General features: G+C 65.7%; 2 protein-coding genes across 5 annotated transcripts; both read right to left on the reverse strand.

The window, feature by feature from the left end:
- Window positions 1-339: 339 nt before the first annotated feature.
- On the reverse strand, window positions 340-2,241 carry NEUROD4 (neuronal differentiation 4). Its single transcript, XM_038172576.2, has one exon. It carries the CDS (start codon window positions 2,239-2,241, stop codon window positions 1,246-1,248), a length of 996 nt encoding a protein of 331 aa, XP_038028504.2. The 3' UTR covers window positions 340-1,245.
- A 13,969-nt stretch (window positions 2,242-16,210) lies between these two features.
- TESPA1 (thymocyte expressed, positive selection associated 1) lies at window positions 16,211-23,522 on the reverse strand. 4 transcript variants are annotated; one of them, XM_038172569.2, is made up of 12 exons: window positions 22,759-23,522; window positions 21,912-22,065; window positions 20,436-20,658; window positions 20,109-20,151; window positions 19,440-19,489; window positions 19,295-19,348; window positions 19,026-19,062; window positions 18,783-18,869; window positions 18,482-18,690; window positions 17,221-18,233; window positions 16,833-16,914; window positions 16,211-16,727 (listed from the first exon to the last, which is right to left on the reverse strand). In XM_038172569.2, the coding sequence occupies exons 3-12, from the start codon at window positions 20,599-20,601 to the stop codon at window positions 16,699-16,701; spliced, it is 1,770 nt and encodes a 589-aa protein (XP_038028497.2). In that variant the 5' UTR covers window positions 20,602-20,658; window positions 21,912-22,065; window positions 22,759-23,522; the 3' UTR covers window positions 16,211-16,698. The 4 variants fall into 4 exon arrangements, with proteins under 4 accessions (XP_038028497.2, XP_038028494.2, XP_038028496.2 ...); XM_038172566.2 differs by having other exon boundaries at window positions 16,211-16,704; window positions 22,759-23,514; XM_038172568.2 differs by having other exon boundaries at window positions 16,211-16,704; window positions 18,783-18,866; window positions 22,759-23,512.
- Between the last annotated feature and the right edge of the window lie 2,880 nt (window positions 23,523-26,402).

Genomic DNA, 26,402 nt, shown 5'->3' on the forward strand with positions numbered 1-26,402 from the left:
ATCCAAAAGACGAGAAATGGCAACGTTAAATACAGAGTTCACCATTAAATATGCAAGCCCTCGGCTAAAGTACTTGGTTCAGTCACCAGAAGACAGACCGCCGGGGCAGGAGGGAAATAAATTAAATAAATAATGGCTAATAAATAATCCTGGAGCAACGGCACTGCAAAAACCACACGTCTCCACAAAGCTAACTCCAACTAAGCACTTGGAAGTCAACCGGAAAATGAGGAGGTTCTTCAGCACATTAAAAAAACAGAGGGAAATAAATTAGACACGCACCCCCCCACGCACCCCACCCCAAGTAAATAATAAATAAAACAGGGAATTAAGACACGCTTCTTTTGGCAGGATGTCTTGGGAACGCGGATCGTGGCAGGTACTCTACAAACCCGAAGAAGACGCGGCCCCGGTGGCTCCTGTTTCAGCTCTCGAGTCCGGGATATTTGTGCTCTGAAGGGCCAAGCATCCTGCAGCGAGGTGCCACGATCCATGACCGTCGCCTGCTGGTTTTGGGTCCGAGGGCTGAGGCTGAGGAGCAGGGCAGCGGGGATGAGCCAAGGAGGGACCATCACGGAGATCTTAATAGGGCAGATACGGTGGCACGGGTCTCCTTCGGGTAGGAAGCAGCCCCGGGGGTCTTCTGGGGGTGGCCCACATCATTCCCACCTCTGGAGCTGCCCTGGGAGGGGAACTGGGCAACCTGAGGGGCCGGAGGGGTTTGGGGCTTCCACCCCGAGGAGGGGGCGAGCCGAGCTCTGGGGGCTCAGCAAATGTTTGTCCCTAGTGCTGGAAATGTGCAGGGCGAAGCCACCTCCGGGAGCATCTCTGGGGGAGAGGGAGAGGGGAGCAGCAGCCCGGCTGTGGCCGGTGGTGGAGCTCAGCTCCCAGGCTCTGAAACATGAGCAGGATTTGGCTCCAGAGCCCGGAGCAGGAGAGCTGTGTGGACAAGAGCCCCGTCCCCAGCTGGAGGTGCCTGAAACCCCTTTCCCACCAAGCCTGGAGAAGGCATTGAGGGCATTTCACGGGTCTGCAATCCGGGCTCAGATCTCAGGAAGGGTTCTGGGGGCAGCTTGGAAACTCGGCGAGGTGGCACGGGCTGGGGGGAGGACAGGAGGGCCAGCGGCGCCTTGCGCAGCGACGTCCTGCGGAGATGCTCAGGGGTCTCGCTCCGGCTGCGTCCTTCCAAAACCAGCTCGGCCGAACGCCTCCCTGTCCCCAGAATTTGGGTCTGCCCCTGCTTGGCTACTCGTTGAAGATGGCATTGAGCTGGGGCCCGGCCACGTGGTGCGGGTAGGACTCGTAGCTCATGTCTATGGGGAGCTCGTAGCGGGGCACCGCGCTTTGGAAGTGCGCTCCGTGTCCGTGTGCGCCCGCCAGGCCGACCGAGGGGTAGTGGGCCATGAAGGGGTAGGATTTCTCCAGGTCTGGGGACCCGTCTTGCTTCAGGGAGAAGTTCCCGCTGATGCTCAGGGGCGGCGTCAGGGGCCCCTCGTAGGGGGGAGTGGTGCAGTCATTGGGGTGGGCGCCGAAGGACGCGTCCACCAGGCTCTTGAAGGTCGGGGGCTTCAGGTGCAGCAGGTGGGTTTCCATCGACCCGTAGGGTGGGCTGGGGAGCCCCGGGGACTGGTAGCTGAAGGAGTGGCTGGAAATGGCCGGGTCGCACGCCGGGGATTTCTCTTCATGCTTCTCCAGGAACAGGGTCTGCGGCCCCAGCTGCAGGCAGCCAGCCACCAGGTTGCTGGTGGGCTGCGACAAGCCCTTGCAGAGCATCTCCACGAAGCTCTTGCCTTCGGGGGTCTGCCCCGTCTCCAGCACCTCCGACAGAGCCCAGATGTAATTCCTGGCAAGCCGCAGGGTCTCGATCTTGGATAATTTCTGCGTCTTGGAGTAGCAGGGCATCACCCTCCTCAGGTTGTCCAGGGCATCGTTCAGGCCGTGCATCCGCGTGCGCTCGCGGGCGTTGGCCTTCACCCGCCGGGCTCTGAATCTCTCCAACCTCGCCTTGGTCATCTTCTTCTTCTTTGGTCCCCTTCTTTTAGGCTTTTCTCCATCGTTCTCTTCCTCCTCTTCTTCCTCGATGCTGTCGTGCTCTTCGTTCAAGCCCGGCACCAAGCCGAAGGGAGCTTGCCTGCCGTCCTCCTCCTTCAGCTCGCCTTTGGAGCTCAGCGTTTCGCCCATCCAGGCTTGGGTGCTCAGGAGCTCCGCCATCTCCTTGGGCTTGGCGTACGTCTTCGTCATCCCTGAGCTCTGCAAGAAGGGGACAAGAAGTTAACGAATCCCAGCGGGAGCTTTAGGAACCCAGCACAAAATCATCTGCCGGAGACATCGACTGCTGTCTGTCCTCCAGCGGCACCTGTGGAATCTGTCTGTCTGTCCCTACAGCAATTTCTAGGGATTTTTGTTACGTGCCCATCGTTGTGACGTGTGGCAGCCAGCACAAGGCACCACAGTTACGATTTTTCTACCAAAAGGCTTAGTTTCAGACAACTTTTATGGGGCTCTCAGTCCCGTAGCTGACACGTTGAGCCAGGAGCCACCGAAGCTTTATCCTGGGGACTTCCAGGAATTCCCTTTGGGGTTGTTCCCACCCAGGAGTTCGCCTTGGAGCCTGATTTCCCCCTGGTCCAGCCCCATCCTCGTGGCTTCAGCCCCGATCCCACCTTGTGGGCTGCAAAAGGAAGCCTGAACACGTCGAGGTCCCTCTGCTGAGCCGTCCCTGGGGCTTCTCCTGCCCTAACCTGGGCACATTTGCCTTCACCTTCGTTTCCCTCTGCCCTAACGAGCGCCGTCCCGCTGCACAAAGCAGCCAGGGTTTCATGTTAATCCCCCCCCCAGATCCTGTCACCGCGCCTGCCTCATTTAATAAAGCTTAGCCTCTAAGCAGCTTTGCTGAAAGTGTGCTGGCCGAGCCCACCCCACGTGGAAAATCCCACTTTTAATATGCGTGATGGGGCTGGGGGCTGGATTAGGGTGTTAATTGCTCTGCCCAGCCACCGCATCCCGGGAGGACCGTGTGGCCCCAATTAACTCTCGGGTAAAGCAAGCGGAGGCGGTCGGATGCTCGGAGATCCGGGGAGCCGAGGTGGTGGAGGAACATTTTGGGGATGAATTCATGGGGCTGGCTGAGCCGGGAGGGAGCAGGGGCCAAATATCCTCTACCAGCACCCTGGGAGGACCACAGCTTTGCACCAGACAGGGCTGTAGGTCCACTCAGACCCCCCCTCCAGACCACGGTTCTGGGGCTGTGAGCCCAAGGGTTGCTTTCCCTTCACCCTTGGAGACCTGCCCCTACACCCCTGCCCTCAGCACCCATCCCTCGCTCGTCCCCTGCACCACAATTCCCTCCCAGTCGGGTGCTATTGGTGAAAAATCGCCAGATTTGGGGCTTTGTGCGAGAGGCAGGACCAGCTGGTCCCCCCCTTCCCCGCACTTCGCAGGGCAGTATTCCCACGGGGGGGGTGTCAGGAGGTTGCCTCTTTGGAAACGATTTCCAGCCTGAGCTCGCGGGGATTTTGCTCTCGCTTTTTCTCCAGACTATAGACTTAATAAATAATTAAGAAAATAATAATAAATTATGGGGGGAAAGGTAGACAACAAGGGAATTGCCTGGTGGAGTAACTTCCCAGTTTCCCAAGGAAGACGAGGAACCCACTGCGGGTGGGAGGCTTTTCCAGCACGTTTTGCTGGGACACCTTTCCTTTTGGACATCTCCACCCCACAATGAACGAACCCCCAGGAACCCATTGCAGGAGAAAGCCAAAAACTTGATGTTCAGTTTGCCACGGCTCGGCTCTCCTGAGCTCTCCTGGTTCTCCCTTTGTGTCACGGGGCACCGGGCTCTCATCCCAAAACAAGTAGGATCAATTCCTTTTCCTTTCCAAGCAGAAGAAAGGTCTGGGAGCACAAGATCCAGGCACAAAACGGGAATTCAGCACGGAAGGGGGCAGGAGGGACCAGGCAAGGCAAGAGGACCAGGAAAATTAGGATTTACCCGAGACCTCTGCACCGTGCCCTGCCTGGGAACGCAGCGGGATGGGGTCCGGCTCTCCGTGGACCCGCTGGGCTCTGGCTGCCAGGGAGGTTAAAAACCCCTCGGCTGCTCCTTCAGCCCCAGTATGGCCATGGGACCACTGGTGCCTCCGAGTCCTGGCCCCAGGAGCTTCCCCAGCCCAGTCCCACTCTTGGTGGTCCCAGTCCAACCATTAGCCAAACCGGTGTGGAGAAGAAGGGATGCGATGGATTTTTTGGAGGGGACTAAAACTGCTCAAGAGCATCCCTGCAGCACCCAAACACCCCTGGAAAAGTGGGAGGGGGCCGGGGGGTGCTGGGAGCCACCAAATTCATCCCGTTCCTGGGATGTGGGGCTGTGGGAGAGAAGGGGGCAAGTTTTTGGGTCCAGGCTGGGGGGAGCCAGGAGCTCCCCGGTCTCAGCTGCGGAGGCTCCCTCCCCGCTGGGCTCCTGGCCCCGGGCAAAATTCGCTGGGAAAAAGCACTGGGACCCCCCCCGGCCTCCCCCTTCGGGCTCTGTCCCCCCCCCCCAGGACCCGAGAAACAAAAGCCGGAGGCTGGGGCATCTCCTCCATCCCCCCCCCCACCTCCATCCCGATCCACAGCGCGGCCCCGACGTGCTTGGGGGAAAAGATTTGGGGGGCGTGCGGGGGACCCGATCCCACCCCGACGGCCACAGAGTCAAGGGGGGGGGGGTCACAGGGCTGGGTGGCGGGGGGGGGGCACGGAATCCCGTCGGAGGGGTCGGAGGGATGCTCGGGGTGTCCCCCGGGGGGGGTCCCGGTGCGCCCTTACCTGGGCACCGCAGCGAGTCCCCGCTGTCACTTGCCCGGGCGCATGGTGGCGGCGACCCCGGGGGGGCGGACGGGCGGTGGCACCGGGGGGGGCACCGTGGGCGACACCGGGAGAGGCACCGGGAGCGGGGACAGCTCCGCTGTCGGGCGGTTTTGAAGCTCTCCCCGCTGCCGGCGGCTCCTGCACGGTCGTGGTTCCCCCCCCCCCGGTGGCTCCTCCTTCTTGGGGAGGTGACCGAGCCCGGCTCCTCCCGCTGTCACCCCCCCCCCCCACCCTCGGGACCCCGACGGCAACCCCCGGCACCCCCCCGGTGGGTGCTCCCCGGAGGGTCCCTGAGCATCCCTGGGTGGGTGTTTGTGGGTGAGCAGCTGGGGGTGGGGATGTGGGGGGGGTCCCCAGGGTGGGTTGTCCAGGGTGGGCGTCCCCGGGGGGGGGCTCCCTTGGAAGAGCACCCCAGGGTGGGCTTCTGTGGGTGGGCACCTCCAGATGGGTGCCTCCAGATGGGTGCCTCCAGATGGGGTCCCCAGGGTAGGTGACCCCAGGGGGGGGGGGTCCCTTGGAAGAGCACCCCAAGGTGGGCTTCTGTGGGTGAGCACCCCTAGATGAACACCTCTGGTTGAGCACCCCTGGGTGGGCACCTCCAGATGGGCACCTCCAGACGGGCACCCTTAAAAATGCACCCCTGAGATGAGCACCCCCAGAAGAGCACCCCTGGATGGGCACCCCCAGATTATCACCCCTGGATGGGCACCCCTGGGTGAACACCCCTAGATAAGGACCCCTGGATGGGCACCCCCAGATTATCACCCCCAGGATGGGCACCCCCAGTTTAGCAGCCCCAAATGAGCACCCCCTGGACGAGCACCCCCAGATGAGCACCCCTGGATGCCCTCCCCAATTTGCCCAGCACCCTGCCCCACGCTCCCCCAGCACCCACCGGGGGCTCACCCTTGGGTGTCACCCCCCCCCCCGGCCGGGTGCTGGGCTGAGGAGCAGAGCTGGGGGTGGCTTTGGGTGCCATTGGCTCTGACACAGGTGCTCGGGGTGGGCGCTGGGGGCTGCGTTTCCCCCCCCCCCCCCCCCCCCCCGGCTGTAATGAGAGTGCGAGGGGGAGTAATTAATTGCTGGTAGGGCCAGAAGGGGCCCGTCTGAGCTCGCTGCTGCTCAGACAAGAGGGAAGGGGCCCAGGGCTTCTGCCTCCAGATCCGGACGGCGAGAGGGGGGCGAAAAAAAAAAAAAAAAAAAAAAAAGAAGAAAACACAAAAATGGATTAATTAAAGAGGAGAGAGCTGGGGAGCCCCGCACGGACCTCGCCTGCGCCGGGCAGGCACTGGGGCAGTGAGCGCCTCCCCCAGCACCGCTTCTCCCCTCTCCCCCATTGCTCCCCAGTACAAACCATTACGGTACTGGGCTCCTCGCTCACCCCATGGCCGGGGGGTGGCACCCCAAAAGCCACCCCCCTGCTGCCGGGACCGTTGCCCATCGCCTCTCGGGGACCCTCCGCGTTAATCGAGGGCGCTCGCCATCACGTCTCTTGGCAGCCTGGGATTAGGTGGTGGTGGGGGGGGGGGGGGGGCATACTAATTAATTCATTAAATTAATTCATTAGGGGCTTCGTGGCTTACTTCCCAGCGCCGGGCTGGGCTGGGCAGGGGGAACAGCTTGAGGCCAATAAATCTGCCTGTTGCCACTGCCCCGCGCCGCCGTCCCCTCCCTGACAGATGGCTCCAACAGGTTCGGCCCCACAAAAGGGGCGTCGGGCACCATTTGGGGGTGGGGGGGGGGGGACACACGCGGTGACGTCCCCCCGTGCTCGGTGGCCCCCCAACGCCTGGGTGACCCTCGAGCTTCATTGTCTGGCGGCCCCGCTGCCTTTCAGGGCCGGCCACGTGCCGCACGCTAATCCCATTGTGCGGGGGGCTTGGCATCTGTTCGCTGATGGGGGATCGCCCCCTCCCCATACCCCCCCCCCCAAAAAAAAAAAAAAAAAAAAAAAAAAAAACAGGGATTTCTCTCGCAAGATGTTCCCCTCGTCCCGCTCCCGTCGCCGGAGAGCCACTGGGAGCACTGGGATGGGGTCCTCGGTGTTTGTGGGGGGGTGAGGGCGAAGCCCCCCCCTCCCTGTGCCGTGCGCCGGGCATTATTTCCATTTATATTGCACGGGGCCGCGGGGATTTTGCCTGCTGGGCGTGGGGAGGAGAGGGGCAGGGGGTGAAAATCCAGCCCCTGGCAAAGCTGGGGGGGGGCTCACGGTCCCTGGAGCCGACCTGTGCCCAGCTGTGTCCCCCCCCCCACCCAAAACCCTCCCACCTCCTGGGTGTCCTCTCACCCCCAGGGGTCCCCCATCCCTCCTCTCCTCCATCCACATATCCTCACCCCCCCAAAAAACCCTTCCCATCCCCTCCCCTGGGGGTCCCCATCTCCAGCAGCCCCCCAACCCACTGTAAGTCCCCCCCCCCATCTCATCCCATCCCTCCCGTGCCCTCCCCACGTCTCCTTTGGTGTCACAGCTTGGCACAGAGTGTCCCCATCCTGTGCCCCCCACCCCCTCCCCAGCCTCAGTTTCCCCCTGAGCTCCTGTTGGGGGGGGGACTTCACCATCCCTGTGACATCTGGAGAGGAGGTGACAGGTCCTGGCCTTGGCCGCATCGCCCCCACCCTCTCCACACCCCCTGGGCTGCCTGCGACCCACCCCCCGATTTGGGAACGCCACGATCCCAAAGGGCTGGAGGATTTGGGGGGACCCGGAGCAGGTCCTGCTGCTGCAGGAGGGGCTAGGGCTGGGTTTGGGGGGGCTCCACCTTAACATTGCCCCATCCCATCCTGAGCATCAAATAACGGGGAAAATCCACAACCCAGGAGCTCAGAGCAGGATGGGGGGGTCCAAGGAGGACAAAAGCCCCCTCCCCTCGTCCCACCGGTGCGCCCAAGCCTGGGACCAGCCCCCAGGACCCCTGCCCGGCACCCGGCTCCTCTCCCCACCCCATAATCTGATTGCTGCGGAGGGGCCGTGGCCTGGAAGGGAGGGTAATTGCCAGAGTAAATATTGTGAAAGCCCCCCCCCTCCCCAACGCCACCACCACCGCCTCCCCGGCCCCCGCTGCCCACCGCCCCGCACCGCCGGGGCTGGAATTCCTGGGCCCGTGCGGAAACGCAATTACCGCGTATTAACGGGGTCTAATTTAATCCCGGCAGCTGCGCCGGGGCCGCCTGATTTGCATGACATTGGGGAATGCAATTAAAGAGAAATCAGGGGCTGGGGGGCCCGCCTGGACTGTGGCGGGGGGGGGTAAGGGGGGGTCCGGGCACGGCCAGGCGCTCGCTGACCCGTGTTTGTCAAATTGAGCGATGGTGGCACCGCGGAGAGGTTGGGGGGTGGCTGGGGAGGGGGACACGCTCTGCATGACAAAGGGGTGCCCCCCCCCATACACCTCGCTGGCTCGGCCCTGGGGGGGCTCCCGAGCACCCTGGTGGCCCCACGGCACCCCGGGCTGGCCGCAGGGGTCGTCACCGTGCGGTGGCTGCTGGCTGGGGGAGAAGGGACCCTCCGGGGTGCTTGGGATGGGTCAGACGCTGGGGGTGCTTTTGGGGGGCTGGTGGGACCCTCATCCCTTTCTGCAGCCCCCCCCCGGCACTGGGATGGGGACAGCATCACCCTCGTGGGCACCCAGCCCGTCCCGACGCTGCGCAGGGCTCCGGAGTTGCCCCTGGATGAGTTTTTCTCCCCGTTCCCTGCCTCAGTTTCCCCCCAGCCAGCACGCAGCCGAGCGCCCAGATGGGCTGGGGGGGCACAGCTGGGCTCAGCACCCAGCCCTGCCGTGTCCCCCCCCCTCCCCTTACCCCCTCCGGGGAGCACAAGGGGCTCGGGGCCAGCGCGGTTGCTGGCTCGCTCCGCTCTTGGCTCCCTGCAGGCCGCCTGATGGCACAGCTGGGAAATCCCACACGCCCCACAGAGCTGGCAGGGAGCGGGCGTCCTGCGCTGCTGAGCCTCGGAGAGGGGGGCTTGGGGACACCCCCGAGCTGGGGACACGGGGACGGGCAGGCATCACACACGGGGGGCAGCGAGTGGTGCCCCCGCCGTGCCGTAACCCGGCGCAATTTTGCTCGGCACCACCCCAGGACCTCAGGACCCCATTGCATGAACCCTCTGGAATGGAAAAGGGGCGCACCGCAGAGCACCCTGCACACAAAATGGTCCCCAAAAGGCTCCCTCCAAGCCCCGAGCCGCTGCTGGGGGCTGGGGTGAGCGGGAGCAGAGGGGGCCGGGGGCCACATCCAGCCCCGCTCCATCCTTTTCCAGCAGCTTTGGCCCTCCTGGAGCAGGGGCACAGCCCAGGCTGCAGCCAGCAGCTCCCTCACCCCTTTTTTTTTTCCTTTTCCTGCCCCAAAATTGCCCTGGGATGCTCAGCACAGCACCCAATCCTTCCCCTTCCCGCGGTAATTTTGGTCAGGGCGCATTGCCTTGCATGACCCCGAACCGACCCGAGCTGGACATCAAAAAAAAACCTCCCTGAGGAGCCTCTGAGGTGGCCACGGGGTGAGGATGGGGGGTGCTCAGCGTCACCTCCGCGTCCCTGGGGAGCATCACCCAAGGGGGGTGCAGCTGGGGGGAGCTGGGGGGTCCTGGGCACAAAATGGAAAGGGCAGGGGAGGGGGAAGAGGTGAGGAGAATCCACATCACGTCTTGGCTCATGGGACAGCCACGGCCCCACAGGACTGCCATGCCCCCCCCAGGACAGCCACAGCCCCCCAGGACATCCACGGCCCCCCGGCATGAGTGTGCCGAGCTGCAGCCGGAGCCGGACGCGCATCCCCGGGCGGGAGCTGACATCTGCTGGTAAGAAATCTCAGCAGCCTGCCAGCCCCGCGGGGCTCCTCGTCCCGCAGCGGGATGCTCCCCATCCCCACCCCAAATCCGGGGTGCTGCAGGGCGCAGGGGTCCCCAGGTTGGGCCAGCACAAGGCGGCGGTGCCTTGAAATTTGGGGTCGGCGGCGCCTTGTGCGTGGGGACGCAGCCCTGGGGGCGAGCTGGTGACAGCCCCCGGGGCTTCTCCACGCTGTCCGAGGCACTTCTGCGCCCCCAAAACCATCGCGGGGGGGGGTGAAAGGAGCCAGCCTGGCATCAGCAGGGGCCCTGCGTGGCGCTCCTGCCTCTTGGCACCGGATTTATCCCAGTGGGGAGCTGGGATTTATCCCCGCATCCCCAGGGGCTGGAGGCTCCTGCCCTGGCTGGACCTGGAGAAGAGGAGGAAGAGGAGGAAGAAGAGGAGGAAGAAGAGGAAGAGGAGGAAGAGGAGGCTGTTTTGGCACAGGCGGCGTCGCTGCTGCCTGGCCGGCCACGGCGGGCCCCAGATGTTGCGCTGCGGGCAGGGCTCGGCGCTCTCTGCCCGCTTGGCAGCCTCCTGGCCCAGCTGCCTCCCCCAGCGGCCCCCGGGAACAACCACAGACCCCCCCCCGGTCCAGCTGGCCCCGACCCAGTCAGCGGCCAGGCGTGAAGATCGCCCGGTCCTGTGCGGCTCGGGGGGAAGCAGCCCCAGGGAAAAGGAGCCCGAGCCCCTCTGTGGGCACCTGGAGCCGGCCAAGGGCGATTTTCCGGGCTGCTGGAGGGCAAAAAAAAAGGGGGGGGGGGGGGAAAGACGTTGGCTGGGGGTGGTCGCGGAGCATCCCCGCTGGGAGAGGACGGCTCGTTGAGGGTCTGAGAGTTTACAAGCAAATCCGTTCATTAGCAGATGAGCTAATTAGAAATGGGTCCTCCAAGGGCTGCTGCTCCATGGCTCCCCAAATCAACCCCGGCTTGGAAATTGCAGCTCCTGGGGAGAGGTCCTGGGCCTCGTCCTTGATGCTCTGAGATGGGATGGGGGCAAAGACCCCCCCCGAGCCGTCCCCATCGCTGCTCCAGGGCCAGGAAAAGGGTGCCCGGGAGCCTCAGAGCCCTGTGCCGGGGGGGCTGGGGGTGAATTCAGGCTCCAGGCGAGGCGACGCAGCTCCTGCACCCTCTCGTGGTGGCTGCAGGGTGGTCCCCGGCTCCAGTAACTCCCAGTGTCCCCCAGTTTGCGCACTGGGGACATTTGGGGACACCGGGTGCCACCAACTCAATGTCCCAACCCCATCACCTCGAGCTCCCCAGGGCACCGAGGGTCCCTCAATGAGCTCCGGGCTCAGGGGTTGCGCGCATAAAACGGCTCCCTTTTTGGGGCAAATCCCCAGGTTTTGGGGACAATGCCATGCCCGGTGCAGGCCCGTTCCTTTGTGCACGTTGCAACCGGGGGCCAGCCTTTCACGCCGGATTACAGCGCCCGGCACAAAACCACGAGGGCTCTGTCAGCCGCCGTCTAATTGCAGCTCCTCTCCATCCCGAGCGAAATCCGTGGTTAATAACACCAAAACCCACCTCGGGGAACAATTACGCGGCGAGGAGCTGTCAGGAAGAGCTCGTGCCGGCTCCCAGAGGACAGCCCACTCTGCGGCAGCTCCCAGCAGCCTCCTCCCGTGGAAAAAAAATAAAATATAAAAAAAAAAGAGATGTTTTTCAAAATGAGATTTCTCTCACCTGCGGCGGCGAGCTCGGAGGTGGGAGCTGCTGCTGCTGCGCTCGTCGCTGCATTCATTGAGCCACCCCCTGCGCCTTCCTCGGCGCCGGGTTTTGCCACGGGAGAGCTCCTGCGTGGTGGCACGGCTCACACCTTGCCCCGTGGAAGTGTGAAAATTGCTCGTTTTTCGCCCAAAACTGCCCAGAAGTGCTGGGAGGGGGAGGTGGTGGTGGCGGTGCGAGCGTCAGCCCCGCTGGAGCTGGCAGCTCCTCGAGCGGGGGCAAGAGTTGGTGTGCCGCAGCCTGCTTGGCCCGGAGAGGTGGTGTTTTTTTTCCTGGAAAAAAGCCTGTTTTGGGGAAAATCACACATGGCTTGGCATCTCTCAGGGCAGCGCAGCACCGCTGCGGAAAAGGTTTTGGGATGGTGAGCGCCCAGCTTTGGTTTGTCCTCCGAGCTGAAGCAAAATCCTGCTGGATCCTCGGGCTGGGCCACCAGTAGGCACTGGTTTGTTGGTCTGGGACACCAGCAGGCACTGGTTTTTGCTCTGGGCCACCAGTAGGCACTGGTTTTTGGTCTGGGCACTGGTCCACCAGTGTGGGTCCCCGGTTTGCCCCAATCCCACAAAGCTGGACCCTCCCCACCACCACCCCACATCTCCTGCGCTCCGGGGCAGATCCGTGCCCCCCCAGGGCGGCCTCTCCTTGTCTTCTCCCAGCTTCTTCCCCCACCCCGGGGGGATCAGCATCATCCCACGGCGCTGCCATCATCATCCTCACACCCCCCCAGGCATCCCCACGGCCCGATGCCGATGCTTTTTGGGGCAGAGCAAGGGGGGGGGGGGTGGCAAAGCCGCACATTCGGCACCCCGGGACCCCCGCGTGAGGCTCAGCGGCACAGCTGGGGCTCGATTTCGGGCAGCAGCAGGGAAAGAGGTGGGAAAACGAAATCTGGGGGCAGAACGCCGGGACGGGAGCCCGGTCTGGGGATGGATTTGTGCCGTGCATCACAAGCGCTCGACTCATCTCCAGCTCAGCCCACTCGGCTCCTCCTGGCCCCATCCCACTCGTCCTCAGCCCGTTTATCTCAGCTCCGTCTCATCCTGATCCCAAATCCCTTCCTGCACGGCGGGAGCTGATTTGGGTGCTCCTGGAGGGGAAGGCGAAGGGGTCAGCGTGGTGGGAAGGGGGCACCCCCACCACCTCCCCCCGGCTTCGGAGCGAAGGGGGTGCCAGCTTGTGCCAGGGCTGGGGAGCTCGGCCTGTCCCCACGCACCCCCCTGTCCCCCCTCCCTGTGTCACCCCCTGTCCCCAAAAGCCACCAGCCCTACTCAATCCCAGCCCAGGATGCCCCAAAATGTCCTACAGGCAGTGGGGTCACCCGGAGACCCCGCAGCCCTGAGCAAGCGCAGGGTGGTGGTGGCCAAAATCCCCTCCTGGGGGGCACGGGGTGCTCCCGTGGGACCCCAGCCCCAAAATCCCAGTGGGTCACCCCATAACCGTGCTGTGGGATGGGGGTGACCTGCTGCACCCTCCGGACCCCAAAAACGCCATGGTAGAGATGGGTGAGGGGGGATGGGGGAGGCGGTGAGCAGAGCACCCAGCACCCAAGGGGGTGGAGAGCTCGGGGGCAGAGAGGTCCCATGGGATGGGGTCTCGGGGTCTGTCTTTGTAGGGCCAAAAAGCAGTGGGGGGGGTCTCCGGGAGCACCGTGGTTTTGGGGGAGAGGCAGGAAGGTCCCCGGGACCCCCGAGCCAGGGCACAACTGGGTCAGGTCCCGATCCCACAGCGAGCACCAGGCAGGGAGCAGTTTGGGGATGGTTTTATTGGGGTTCCGCCTCGGCGAGGTCCATCCTTTTTCGGCAGGGGACGAGCTGGTGGCACTGGGATTTGGGCACGGGGGGGGCTGCAACGGGGGCGCACAGAGCCCTGGGCCAGGACCCCGGTGTCCCCAAACGTCCCCAAACGTCCCCAAAGCCAGGCCACCGCTTCGGGGACGGCGCTCGCCCCGCTATCCCTCTGGAGGAGGCAAAACAGAGAGCTGAGAACCGGCCGCAGCCCCCCCAAAAAAAACAACAAAAAAAAAATCCTTTCTCACCCTTTTTTCCCCCAAAAATCAGGCGCACCGCCCCCGCCAGGGTGTCCCCCAGGGACCTGACGAGGCGCTCCAGCAGGTCGGTGGCGTCCACCAGCGCTCCTTCCGAAGCCCGGTCCCTGCCCTCGGCATCTGGGGGGGGGACAGGGGGGGTCTCGGGGGGGCTCTGGTGCTGCCCCCACCCCCCCCTCGCCACCCCAATTTGTACCCTGGCCAAAAAAGCTGCTCCAGGCCTGGAGCTGCTGCTTCTTGTAGGTTTTTTTTTTGGGGGGGGCACCGTGGTTGATGATTGGGAAGCAGGGGGGGATGTGGGGGGCTTCCAGGAGCGACCCCCCCCCCAAAAAAAAAAAGGGAGAAGCCCCCCCCAGGAGAAGGGAGAAGCCCCCCCTGGGAGCAGGGTTTGGATGTGGGGAGTGGGGTCCCCACTCAGGACCCCCCCCAGGTCCCCCAGGACCCCCCCCAGGTCCCCATCAGGACCCCCCCACGCCCCCCCCCCAGCTTACCGGTGCCCATGGAAGGCGTCACGTCGGTCGGCACTGCGGGTGGAAGGGAGAGGGGCTGGCACCGACCCTCTTGTGGGGTCGGGATGGGGACAGAGCCCCCCAAAAATGAGCCAGCCAGCCCCATGGGGACACCTTAACCCCCCCAGGACCCCCCCCCCCGGGACCCCCCCCCAAAAAGGAGCTGCCCTACTCACAGCCAGCAGCCAGGCTGCAGGCCAGCCCCACCAGCACCAGGAGAGCCCAGAGCTTCATCGTCCCCGGGGATTTTGGGGTGGTGGCACTTTGGGGACAACCGGCCCCGGCCCTTATAAAGGCAGCGGGCACCGCTCGGGGGGGCTGGGGGGGTTGGGTGGGGGAAGGTGCCCCCCCCCCCCGGGCACGGGGCCAGTGTGGGATTAGCTCGGCTTAGCCCCGAACCCCTCCGGGAGCCGCCAGTCCCAGCCAAACCGCGACTGGTCCCAGTCCCCCCCCCCGGGCTCAATGGGCTGGAGCCGTGCCCAAAGCCTGGGCTGGTTGGGTGGCTCCGTGCCACATCCCCCAGTACACCCCACTGCCCTCCCAGTACACCTCACACCCATTCCCAGTATACCCCAGTACACCCCACAGCCCTCCCAGTACACTTCACACCTCTCCCAGTACACCCCAGTACACCCCACACCCCTCCCAGTATACCCCAATACACCTCACACCCCTCCCAGTACACACCATACCCCCCCCAGTATACACCGTACTCCCCCAGTACACACCATACCACTCCCAGTACACTCCATACCCCTCCCAGTATACCCCAGTATACCCCATACCCCTCCCAGTACACCCCATACCCCTCCCAGTACACTCCAAATCCCTCCCAGTACACCTCACACCCGTCCCAGTACACCCCATACCCCTCCCAGTACACCTCACACCCCTCCCAGTACACCCCAGTACACCCAGGGTTAGGGTTAGGGTTAGGGTTAGGGTTAGGGTTAGGGTTAGGGTTAGGGTTAGGGTTAGGGTTAGGGTTAGGGTTAGGGTTAGGGTTAGGGTTAGGGTTAGGGTTAGGGTTAGGGTTAGGGTTAGGGTTAGGGTTAGTGGGGCGATGCCCAGGAGATGCTCGGGCAGTTTGGGTCTGTCCTGGGTGGGCGTCCGCTTCCCAGTCCCCGTGGTGAGGGGCTTGTTCCCAGTAGCTCCTTGGTGCTGGGCACTGGTTTTCACCCTGCTCCCAGTCCAGTGTGCCCGATGGGTGGGATGAAACTGGCCATGGGTGTCCCCAGAGGGGGACAGGGGACAGCTCACCCCTGAGCCCCCTCCCCAGGCTTTTTGGGGACCATCCCGTCCCGTCCCCATCCCGTTTCCCCATCCCGTCCTTAACCTGCCCGGATGATGAGGATTTATTCCTCTCTTCGTCCAAGGAACCAGGACCAGAGCGAGGACTGGGGAGGTGCCTGCAGGTCACTGGGAGGGGTCCCAGCCCCTTCGGGGAGCCTCCAGTTTTGGGGACCCCTTGCAGACCCCCCCTGCACAGCACCCGTGGCACCCAGGGCGCAGCGGCGGTGGGAACCGGGCTGGGTCCCGGAGGGGCTGCGTGGTTAATCCGGGATAATCCCACCCCTGGCTGCTCTCCACCGGGAAGTGCTGGGGGGGTATTTTTGCACCCGGACTTTCCCTCCCCATTAATCCCAACGCTGCTGCCCTGGGGCTGGGGCCTTCCTCCTCCTCCTCCTCCTCCTCCTCCTCCTCACCGCGAGGCACCCGGAGGCGCTGCGGTGCCGACCGCAGGTGCCACGGTTCTGTCCCCACATCTTCGGGGTGGGGGGAGCTGGTGGCCCATGGGGACACCCGGGGACACCGGCTGGGACCTGGCAGGGATGGAGAGGTGGCCCTGGGTGGCACGGGGCAGGGAGATGGGGTCGGTTGCCACCAAACCAGGGGACAAAAAGGGGACCCTGATCTGGGGAGGTGGCCACGGGAGGTGCCGAGGTTGCCCCCCACCCCGTTATTCGGCACGGGGGGGGTTAAGGGAGCTGCAGGGCACCATGGCGAGGTGAGGAAGAACGGCAAAGCCGCGGAGATAAAGGGGGCAGGAAGACGAGGAGCAGGCCCCGAGCCATAAAACAGCCAGATAAGGAAACGGGAGGGAGGCTCGGGGGGGCTGAGAAAGGCTGGGGAGCGAAACAAACGCCCAGCAGCACCGAGCCGTGCCAAAGCCCAGCACCTCCTCCGGCTCTGCACACCCCGGGAGATTCACACAGCCCCCATCTGTGTCCTGTCCCCCCCCCAAAAAAAGGCAGAGCCACATCCTGATCCCTTGGGGAATTTTATTTCCAGTGTGCTGTGGGCTCTGCCCCGAAAAACCCCGTCCTAGTGTTACACGCGCCCGGGGAGCAGAGCGGTTCCAAAGTGCTAGTGAAGCCCTGAACACAAAAACAGGGCGAAGGGGGGTGGGGGGGGGGGGATGCTGGTGGTTTTGGGGGTAAAAGTCCTGAGTTGAGAGGTTCCTGGTGCAGCACACGCACACACACACACACACACGTGCACGCACGCTCACACCCAGACCCACGGCTCCATGCAGTGCTCAGCCCTCGGCTGAGGACGGGCTCCGGGGTCCGAAACGCTGGGATGGGGGGGGGCAAAATCCCTCGTGCACCCCTCGGCGGCTCCCAGCCGGTGCTGGCACCGCGGTGGGGGCGAGCAGGGGGTCCCTCAGGGGTCTCACGGCGTCTGCTCGGGCAGCGGCTCCTCCACGAAGCCGCTGCTGTCGGAGTGGCCGCTGCAGCCCTGCAGCATCAAGCCTGGAGAGCGGGGAGGGGGCGCGCTGGCAGCGGTGCCGGAGGAAGCCCCCGGGGGTCCTGAGCACCTCTGCGACCCCCCCAGTGTGCCCCCTGCCCCCCCCCAGAGGAGAGCCCCCCCCTGGACTTACTTCTCCGGACCCGCAGGGAGGGAGGGAGGGAGCAGCCGGTTTCCTCGTGGGCATCGCCGTCGTCCTCGCCGGCGCTCGGCACCTGCACGGGGGGGAGGTTGTGCAAAAAAGGGGAGGGCTGGGGACACATGTGCAAGGGCGTGCGTGCGTGTGAGCACACGTGGGTGCTTGTGCAAAGGTGCCCCCGTGCGTGCACGAGCACCCACGCCAAGGTGCATCCACGCACGTGCACGCTGTGCACGCTCCTGAGTGTGCACCAAGATGCCTCCGTGCACGAGCGTGGCTGTGGGTGTGCAAGGATCCTCCCTCGTGCAAGAGGCTCCAAATCCTTCGTCCCCTAAACCGCCGCCCCCTCGCCCCCCCTCCCCAGCCCCCCGCTGCCCCTCACCTCTTCCATCTCGAAGGAGTCCGGGGCCTCTCCGCAGCGCGTCTCTGCCCAGCTGGGGTGATGGGGGGAGAGCCCCCCCAGTGCCGGAGCCTTCCCTTGGGGGTGCAGCCCCCGTGCGTCCCCCTGCCACCGGCTGCTGTCCCTCGGGTCACCCCCCCGGTGCCATCCCCTGCTCCGCCGGGCCCGTTGGCCTCCATCTCTCGGCTGGTGGGACCACGGGGACGATGCCCCGCAGGAGTCCAGGGGCTCACCGGGGGGCTCAGCCCCTTCCTTCCCCCCCCCGGGGGAGGACCCCCAGGGGCTGGAGCCAAACCCGGAGTCCCCCTCGGCTCCCGGCTTCTCGGGGGTGGCACACACCCACCCGCCACCAGTGGCCGTGGCGCACGGAGCTGGGGACGAGGCGAGGTCCCCCCACGGCTGCCCATCCTCGGTGCCACCCTGTCCTGTCCCCACGGGGCACGGAGCACCCCCAGCCCACGGCAGACCCCCCAGCGAAGGGCTCAGGCAGCGGGGATGCTCCTTGGCAGTGTCCATCCCCTCTGGGGACAACCTTGGGGACAGCCCCGGCTGCTGGTGACACTCGGGGACACCCCCTTCCAGCCACGGGGGTGCCGGTGGAGACCCCTGGGCTCCATGCGGTGACGTCCCCAGGGGCACCCCAGCGATGTCCCTTTCCCCACCCTCCCCATTGGGGGGGTCGAAGCGAAACCTCTCCTCCCTGGCCCTCTCCAGCACCTCCTGCACCACCCTGCCCAGGGCTCCGGACCCCCGGGGGCTGTCCCCGGCGCGGGGGGCCGTGTAGAGGCACATTTTGGCCACGGCCTTCTTCAGGCGGTCCCCGGGGGAGAGGACGGCGGGCTGGGCGGGGGGGAGGTGGATATTGGGGACGTCGGGGTCGGCCCAGGCGAGGCGCGAGGGGGAGATGCGCTGCACGGGGGTCTTGGAGACGTAGGAGTAGAGGCAGAAGAAGGCGTCGGCCGTGGCGGCCAGAGCTTGGACCTGCTGGAAGCGACCTGGGGGGGGGGAAAGAGGAGGCAAAAAGGGGGTGAGGGGTGCTCGGGGGGCTGCAGCAGCCTGGTTGTGCTCCCCCCAGATGGCACGGGGGGGGAAACCAAGCACGGGAGCATCCTTGCCACCATCCCCGTGGAGCAAAGCACAGCGCGGCGGATAAACCCCGGCTCTGGGGGGGTGGGAAATCAGCTCCCCACGTCCTTTTCCCCCCCCCCCAAAAAAAAAAACTCGGGGATAAGGTGTCACTCACTGGCCAGCATCAGGCAGGGGTCCTCCATCTCCATGCGCCGCACCTGGGCCTTGAGGAAGAGCTGGAAGTCGATGCCCTTGGCCTGCGAGGGCGCCGAGAAGAAGCGCGCGGGGATGCGAGCCACGGCGCCCGGCTCGCTCTGCACGAAGCCCAGGTTGTAGAGGATTTCCTCGGCGTCCGCCTGCCGCCACTCCAGCACCTCGGAGATGCTGCGGGGGGGGACAGCCCCGGCTCAGCGCCACCCATATGGGGATGGGTGACGTGAGGGGGTGGCCCCGAAACCCCCTCGGGGAGCCCCTACCTGGAGCTGGTCTTGTTGGTGAGGCTGGAGAGGGCGCTGGATGCCATGCTGTGCCCCAGGTGGAGCTGCTTGCCCCGAAAAGCCCTGCTGGGGGGGGAAGGGGGGGAGATGGCAGGAGGTGGCACAGCCTGGCCCATGCTTGGGGACAACTTCAGAGCCCTGGGGACAACCCAAGAGCCTTGGGGACATCCCAAAAGCCCTGGGGATGGCCCAGGGTGCACGGGGACGGGACCCAGCCCTCACCTGCCGGTGGCTTTGTCATTCCCCGGGAGCAGAAGAGCTGCAGAAGGGAAGCAGAGAGGTGCTGGGGGGGGGACGTGGGGTTCATGGGGGGCTGGGGACAGGTCCCCCGCCCGCCACCCGTGCTGCGGTGACACCGTCACAGCCCCAGCGGGTGCAGGGTTTGGGGACGGGTGACGGTTTTGGTGCCCTGCACCCCCCGGGGGACACTCTGCCCCTTGGGGACAGTGCCACCGCAGGAGGGGACAGCCCGGGGGGGGGGGGGCCGCTACCTTCAGCTCCCAGTGTCAGATCGTCCTCGAAGCTGGCGCTGCTGCTCCTGCAGCCTGCGAGAGAGCGCGGCCGTGAGCTGGGGGGGGGGGCTTTGGGGACCACCCCCCACCTCCCCATCCGCGCTGCGCCCCAAATCCCACGTACCGTAGGGACCCAGCAAGCCCAGCTCCTCCGGCAGCACCTCCACGGATGACCTGAAGCCAGAGCAGACCCCCAGTGAGCCCCCAGGGGGGGCTGCCCACCCCCAATCCTGGGGGGGCTGCGGATGGGAAGGGTCCTGAGCAGGGTGGCAAAGCGCTGGGGGATGGGGACAAAGCAGGGGGGGACAATGTGCTGGTGGCTCAGTTTGCAGGTGACAGCATGGCACCGTGGGGGGGGGGATGCCCAGCACCCAGGGGACCCCAGCGTTGGGGTGGGGGGGTTATTTTAGGCCCCCCAATGCCATCCCTCTTGCTCGGCCCTATGGGGGAAGCCGAAGCCAGCCGGGGGTTTCCTGGTGACGCCTGGCGTGGGACCCGGTGGCAGCGCCGGGGCCGGGTGCCAGCTGCGTTTCCTGTGCGGGGGCGAGCAGGGACTGGGGGGGGGGGGACACACACCGCTGTGTCCCCCCCCTCGGCACACACGTGCCTGCGGCTCCTGTGCCACTTCCAGCAAGGACCAAGCGCGAGCCACAGGCGCCAGCATCATCCCGCACCCCTGGGGCGCACGGGGACGGTGCCGGGGGGGTGCAGAAAGCCCCGGGGGTTGCAGAAAGCCCCCGAGGGGGGGGCACAGCGGGGTGGCAGCGTGCGCCTTGTGGCCCCAGCAGCTCACCCGCAGTGCTGCAGCCACGTCTCTATCTTGCTGGAGGAGCTTCCTGCGGGGAGCGGAGAGGCAGCGTGAGATAAAGCAGCACGAGCCCAGCACGAGGGGCCCCGCGGCGCTGCGGCCACCGGCGCTGAGCCCAGCACAACCCCCGGGGGGGGGGGGGAGAGTGCGCAACCCCCCCCATCACCACCACCACGGGCAAGTGCCCACGGGCACGCTGCGCCCCTGCACGTGCTCACGGATGGCTTGGCACGCGCACGGGCACGCGCTCACGAGCAGTTTCCATGCACGGGGTCATCCGTTTGCCCATTTGCGCCCCCCCCCCTCAAAAACCTTCAAGGAAGACGTCGTCCAGGTGGGGGGGCTGCAGCTCGGGGACGTCCTGCATGGCAGCGGCCGCCTCCTCCTCCACCACCGTGGTCCTCCAGCAGCGGCTCTGCCTCACCCAGGCGCGCCGCTTCTCCCACGAGGACGGGCTGAGCACCGAGGAGCCCTCCATGGCAGCTCCAGGAGGGGCCGGGGGGCTCCCGGGGCAGGGGGTGGGGGGCAGGAGACCCTGCGGGGACAGGAGAGCCTTGAGGATGTGTCTGGGGGGGGGGGTCTCCTCCTCCAGCATCAGGCCATGGGTGCCACGGGGGGCTCCTCGCCCCACAAGGCATCCCCAGGTCCCCGCATCACCCCTTGGTGCAGCCGCGTTGCACGGCACCGTAACATTTTGGGGTCCCCTTTGGGTTTTTTTTCTTTTTAGGAGCGGGGGCAGCAGCAAATGGAGACCCCGTTTCCATCCCCATGCCTGCTGCTGGTCCTTCCTGGGGAGCGATCCCGCTGCGGGGGTGCACAGCACCTCCGACCCCGCTCCCTCGCCCCTTGCCACGGCACGGATGGGGTCGGGGTCCATGGGGTCCTGGTTCACAGCTGGATTTAGGGCCCCCCCACAGCATCCTCCACACCCGAACCACATCCCCGGGGGCACCCCAAGCCCCCTGCACCCATGGGTGATGTGAGCCGGGGGTGCAATCTCTGGCACCCACCCCCCCCAGTGCGCCCCCGGAGCTGCAGCGGTGCCGAAAGTCCCCAGCGGGGGGAGGGCGCAGCGCAGCTCGTCCTTGTCACCATTTCCCCATTTCTCCTCCCGCCGGGCCAGGTGCAGGACGGGTGAAGCCCCCAGGGCCGGGACGTCCCCCCCAGGCACCTCGGGGTGCTCAGGATCGATCCCGGAGCACCCCACATGGGATCAGACCCCGGGATGGGGCGGCTGGGGGGGCTCGGGGAGCGGCCACCCCGCAGCCGGGTGCTCACCAAGGCCGCATCCAGCCCCACGGGGGGCACGTGGCCGGGGCTTGCCCCATCCCAACCCCTCGGGGGCTGCAGGGAAATGCTGTGCCCCCCCCTAAATCTCAGGATAAGTGCCCCCAGCCCCCAGCCTGCCTGTCCCCAGGGGACACGGGGGGTTTGCGGAGCCAAGCAAGAGGCCACGGCGCACGGGGCCGTGGATCGGGGTCCGAGCGCGGCTCATTCGTCCCAGCCACGTGCCCCAGCCCCATCCTGTGCCACCCCCGGCCCCGGTCCCCACCATCCCCTCCGGTCCCCTCTCCCCCCAGCACCTCCCTGGCACGGGGGGAGGTTTCTCTCTGCTCCAGGACCCACCCCCCTCAGACACCCCCCAACCCCTCACCTCCGCCCCCCAACCCCGCATCCATCCACCTCCCCCTCATCCACCCCCTCTGCCGTCCCCCCAGTCCTCGCTTCCCCCCCCAGACCTTTTTGGGGTGAAAGCAGCCCCGCACCCCCCCCAGCTCCATCACTCACCCACGCAGGGGGCACCCGGGCAGCCCGCCGAGGCGCTGCCTTATCCCCACCGAGGGGCCATCGGCCTCGTCCCCCCCACCCCGCCGCCACCGCCACCGCTGCCGTGCCCGGCCCCCGGCGGCATCTGTCGTCAGCGAGCTGGGAGGAAACTCATCTGTTTTGAAGAGGAAATTAAAAAAATCAACAGTGAAACCTCAAAACGTTGACCCACATCCGCTGCCACAGCGGGAAAAACTTAATGAGCTGCCTACGTGGGTGACGGGGGGCTAATAATAGCCCGGGCACCCAGCGAGCCACCCGGGGAGCCCTTTCCAGGGGTGACAAGAGCACCCATCTCCAGGACAGGGGTCTTTGGGGGCGATGCTCCTGGTGGGACACGGGGGTACCCGCGCTGCCCCACACCCTCCAGTAGGATTTTCGGCTCCCTGGAGGACCCATGAGGCTGGAGGGACACCCCAAAAGCTGGCACGCCGTGCCAAGCTGCAGGTGGCCACGCGGTGATAAAGGAGCTGCAGGAGCTTATCGGCGCCCTGCCCGCTGCCCCCAGCGCTGCGCGGCTCTGATAAGGGGCTGGGAGACAGCACGGAGAGGGGACAGAGGGGACAGGCTGCGGGGAGGAGAGGGGACAGGATGTGGGGACACCGAGCTGGGCGGTGAGGCGGGACAGGTGCTGGAGGTGGCTTTTTAAAGGTTTTTTTCCCAAAAGTTTATTGCTCTCTGCGCAGCCCCAGCTCCACTCCCACCTTCCAGCACCGGGCTGAAGGCACCTGGGGGCAAGGACAAGCACCTGGGGACAAGGACAGGTGCCTGGGGACAAGGACAAATGGCACAGAAGGATGGCACTCACCTCCATCCAGGACATCGTGGCCACCAGCGCTGCCCGTGGGCCACCAGCGCTGCTAGGACAGCGGCAGAGGTGGACGAAGAGGCTGAGGAAGAGCTCTGGGATGAAGATGTCTTTACCCCCGTCCTCCCCTTGCCCTTTTCTGCCTTTTCTACCCCAAAAAGCAGAGCGGCGATGGGGCAGGTCCCGGCCCGGCCCTCACCGGCACCGTGCCCCGCGGCGAGCCCGGCCAGCGCGGCTCGACCAAAGGCAGGAGCCCGTCAAAAAAGGCAACGAGCCGGGCGGTCAGGACGCGCTCTCCTGGAATGGTGCTGCCCGGAGGAGGGATATTTTTAGCCTGCAAGCGTTTGTGGAGAAAAGCCCCGAAATTAACCATTGCTTTCGCCTGCCCGGAGCGCGATTTTCCAAGGACGCCCCTTGGCGCATCGCCCCCGTGCCACTTTTTGTCCCCTCCTGTGCAGGGAAGGGATTTGTCCCGGCCGTATCTCCTGTTCCCTGGCTTCCCTCCAGGCCAGGAGCAGAAAAATAGCCTCCTCCTCCCGCAGGATGCTTTCAGCCCGATGCCCTTGGGGTTTTTTTTTTTAGCCCTGGGTCACATCCAGCGCCCGCCGTCCCCACCCTGCCAGGGATGCTCGGGGATGTCGATGGCCAGGGGACGCTGCGCTTCGTGGCCAAGTGGCATCTCCAAATCCCTGCTGCGTTATCCCAGCTCCATCACCCCAAATCCGTGCCCGATTCCGCCTTTTCCTCCCCGATTTTTGCCCCCCAGGATGACTTTGCAGCCTCTCCGCCGCGTGGCTCTGAAGCCGCTTTCCCCTCCACCTTCCCTGGGCTTTGAAGCCGCCGCCTCGCCGCCGAGCTGGGGCCGCATCCAAGGCCCCCGGGACGCGGCCGAGGAGAGCGAGGCCGGATCGAAACCGGGCAGGATTTTTCCCGTAAAAGCCCGGCGAGGAGCAAAATGGAAAGGGGCCGAGCCGAGAGCGCCCCGTGGGCAGCCCCAGGGACCTGCGGGGATTTGGGATTTTGCTGACAGCACGGGGCGAGGTCCCCGCTGCTGGTTTGTGTCCTCCTTGCTCGGAGGAGGCCGGAAAAATGCAGGGGAGGAAGGGATGGAGAGGGGGGGGCAGCCGGGAGGGGGCACAGCTGGGGATGTCCCCTCAATCCCCAACCAAGGGGACCCCAGGAGAGGCCCCCGTGCGGGGAGATGTACCCAAAAAATACCCCAAACCACGCAGCATCCTCCATTTCACCCCTCCCACCTCCGGGGGGGGGGCTCAGGGTGGTGCAGGATTGAACCCCAGCACCGAGGACAGATGGGTTGGGGGCCACCGAGCCCCCCCGGAGCAGCGGGGTGCTGTGGGGCCGCCTGCACCGAGTGCTTGGTGCATCAATAATTAACGGGGTCGAGGCCGGTCCTGCGTGACGCCGGAGCCGGACACCCCCAGGGGACGAGCAGGGTGGGGGGGACACACGGTTTTAGGAGCATTTCGGGGTTCCTGGTGCCTTTCCCACAGCTCCAGGCCACGCGTGCAGGTTGCCACCGTGTCCTCGTGCCCCCCGGAGGGGTGACCCCAAACCCGCAGCACCCAGAGGTGCCACCGTCCCCAAAGTCCCCTCCCGGCTGCACCACGCGTGGCGCTGGGTCCCCTTCCCATTAAAGCCGGGGGGGCACGGGCAGATCATCCTGGATGAGGGGGGGGAGAGGCTCCGCCACCCCCCCCGCCTGACCTAGTTAGCTAATTCGCACTGCCGGAGCCTCCCGCGGCATGAATAAGTGATGGGATGCGCTTTTAGGGCTGCGGCTGCGGCGCTGCCACCCTGTCCCCCCCCTCCCCTTTTTTCTGTCCCCCCCACCCCGGCAGCCAGCTCCCTGGGCCGGATCTGGTGTCCTGAGGGGGGGGCTCTGCCACTTGCCGAAGGGGTTTTGGGGTTCCCAGCAAGGGGAAGCTTTGCCAAGGGGGGGTGGAAGGGGCTGGGGACACGAACCCCACCAGGAGGAGACCCTGTGGGGGGGTGGCTCTGGTGGCTTTGGGACAGGCCCCGGGGGCCATCAGCTGCCCCCACCCCAGGCACGAAGCCCCCACGATGGCTCCAAGAGTGCTGGAACCGGGTACTGGGGGCCCCAAAATTCATCTCTCCAAGCACGGGGGCGAAGCTTGGGGTTGTCCTCGTCCCCCCCGGGGTGGCCGATGGCACAGAGCAGAGGTCACCCACGTCCCCGTCACCGCTCTGGGGGGTGTCACACCTTGCCAAGGGGGGGTTCCACCCTGCCTGGAGGGGGTCACTGTCCACCCTTTGTCCCCTACAGGCTTGGGGACAGCCCCAAAAACACCCCCCAGCACTGGGGACACGGGGGACGTGGCCCCGTGCCCACCTTGAGGGGCGGCCACACGGCAGTGCCCCGGTGTCCCCAACCCATGGGGGGGTGGCACTGGGTGCAGGGTATCTCTTGTCCCCTCCTTTGGCCCTAAATCTGTCACTTTTTTTTTTTTTTTTCATGCTGCCACCCCCTCCCTTCCAACGTCCCCTCTTGGGCCACCAAATTTGGGGACGCAACCACCCTGGGGGTGCCACCACACCACGTCCCCCCTGCAGGTACAGGGGACAATGGGGACGGGGGGGGCACGGGGCCACCTCCGCAGGCAGGGACGGTCCCCGTGGGGGCTGGGGGGGGGTGGGGGCAGAGATCGATGCCCCAGGGGAATTTGCCCCCGTGGGCAGCGGGCCCGGGGCGCAGCACGTGGGGACTTTGCTCGTGCCGTGTCCTCTGTGCACCCGGCTGCTGGGGCCTGTCCTTGTCCGGGCGTCTGTCCCCGTGTCCGTCTGTCCGTCCTGGCCACGTGCTCTGAGGGGGTGGCCGTGGGTCTGTCCCTGGGGGTCCCGATGGCCACGTCTGGGTGGCCGTCCCAGTGTGGGCGTGTGTCTGTGCCATGTGTCCGTGTGTCCTGCTGTCCGTGTGTCCCACCACACACATGTCCTGCTGTCCATCTGTCCTGCTGTCCCTGTGTCCCACCATCCGTGTGTCCTGCTGTCCGTGTGTCCCTCTATCCACGCGTCCCCATGTCCGTGCTCCCCACCACCCCCATGTCCCCCCACCCGTGCCCCACCGTCCGTGTGTCCCAGCGTGTCCGTCTGTCCCCACGTGCCTCCATCCCCACACATCCCCCTGTCCCGGTGTCCGTCTGTCCGTCCACGTTTCCACGTTGTGCCCTGTCCGTGTGTCCGTCCCGGTGTCCGTCTGTCCCCCCCCCCCTGCGCTCCCCTCCATCCCCGTCCCTCTGCGCCTGCCCCGGTGGCTGCGCCTGTCCCTCTGTCTGTCCCCTCCATCCGTCTGTCTGTCCGTCCATCCACCCATCCGTGTGTCCGTCCGTCCGTCCGTCTGTCCGTCTGTCCGTCTGTCTGTCCGTCTGTCCGTCTCAGCGCCCCCCCCCCCAACCTCTCCACCCTTGCGCTGCGCCCCTCTCCATGCGCGGTGCCCCCCTGTCCGTCTGTCCCTCCCGCTGCCCGTCTGTCCGTGCCCCTGTCCGTCTGTCCGTCCCGGTGCCCGTCCGTCCGTCCCTCCCGCTGTCCCTCTGTCCCTCCCGCTGTCCCTCTGTCCCTCCCGGTGTCCCTCTGTCCCTCCGCCACCCAATCGCCGCTACCGGGGC

The sequence above is a fragment of the Anas platyrhynchos genome, chromosome 34 (genome assembly GCF_047663525.1).
Source record: "Anas platyrhynchos isolate ZD024472 breed Pekin duck chromosome 34, IASCAAS_PekinDuck_T2T, whole genome shotgun sequence".
NCBI lineage: Eukaryota > Metazoa > Chordata > Aves > Anseriformes > Anatidae > Anas > Anas platyrhynchos.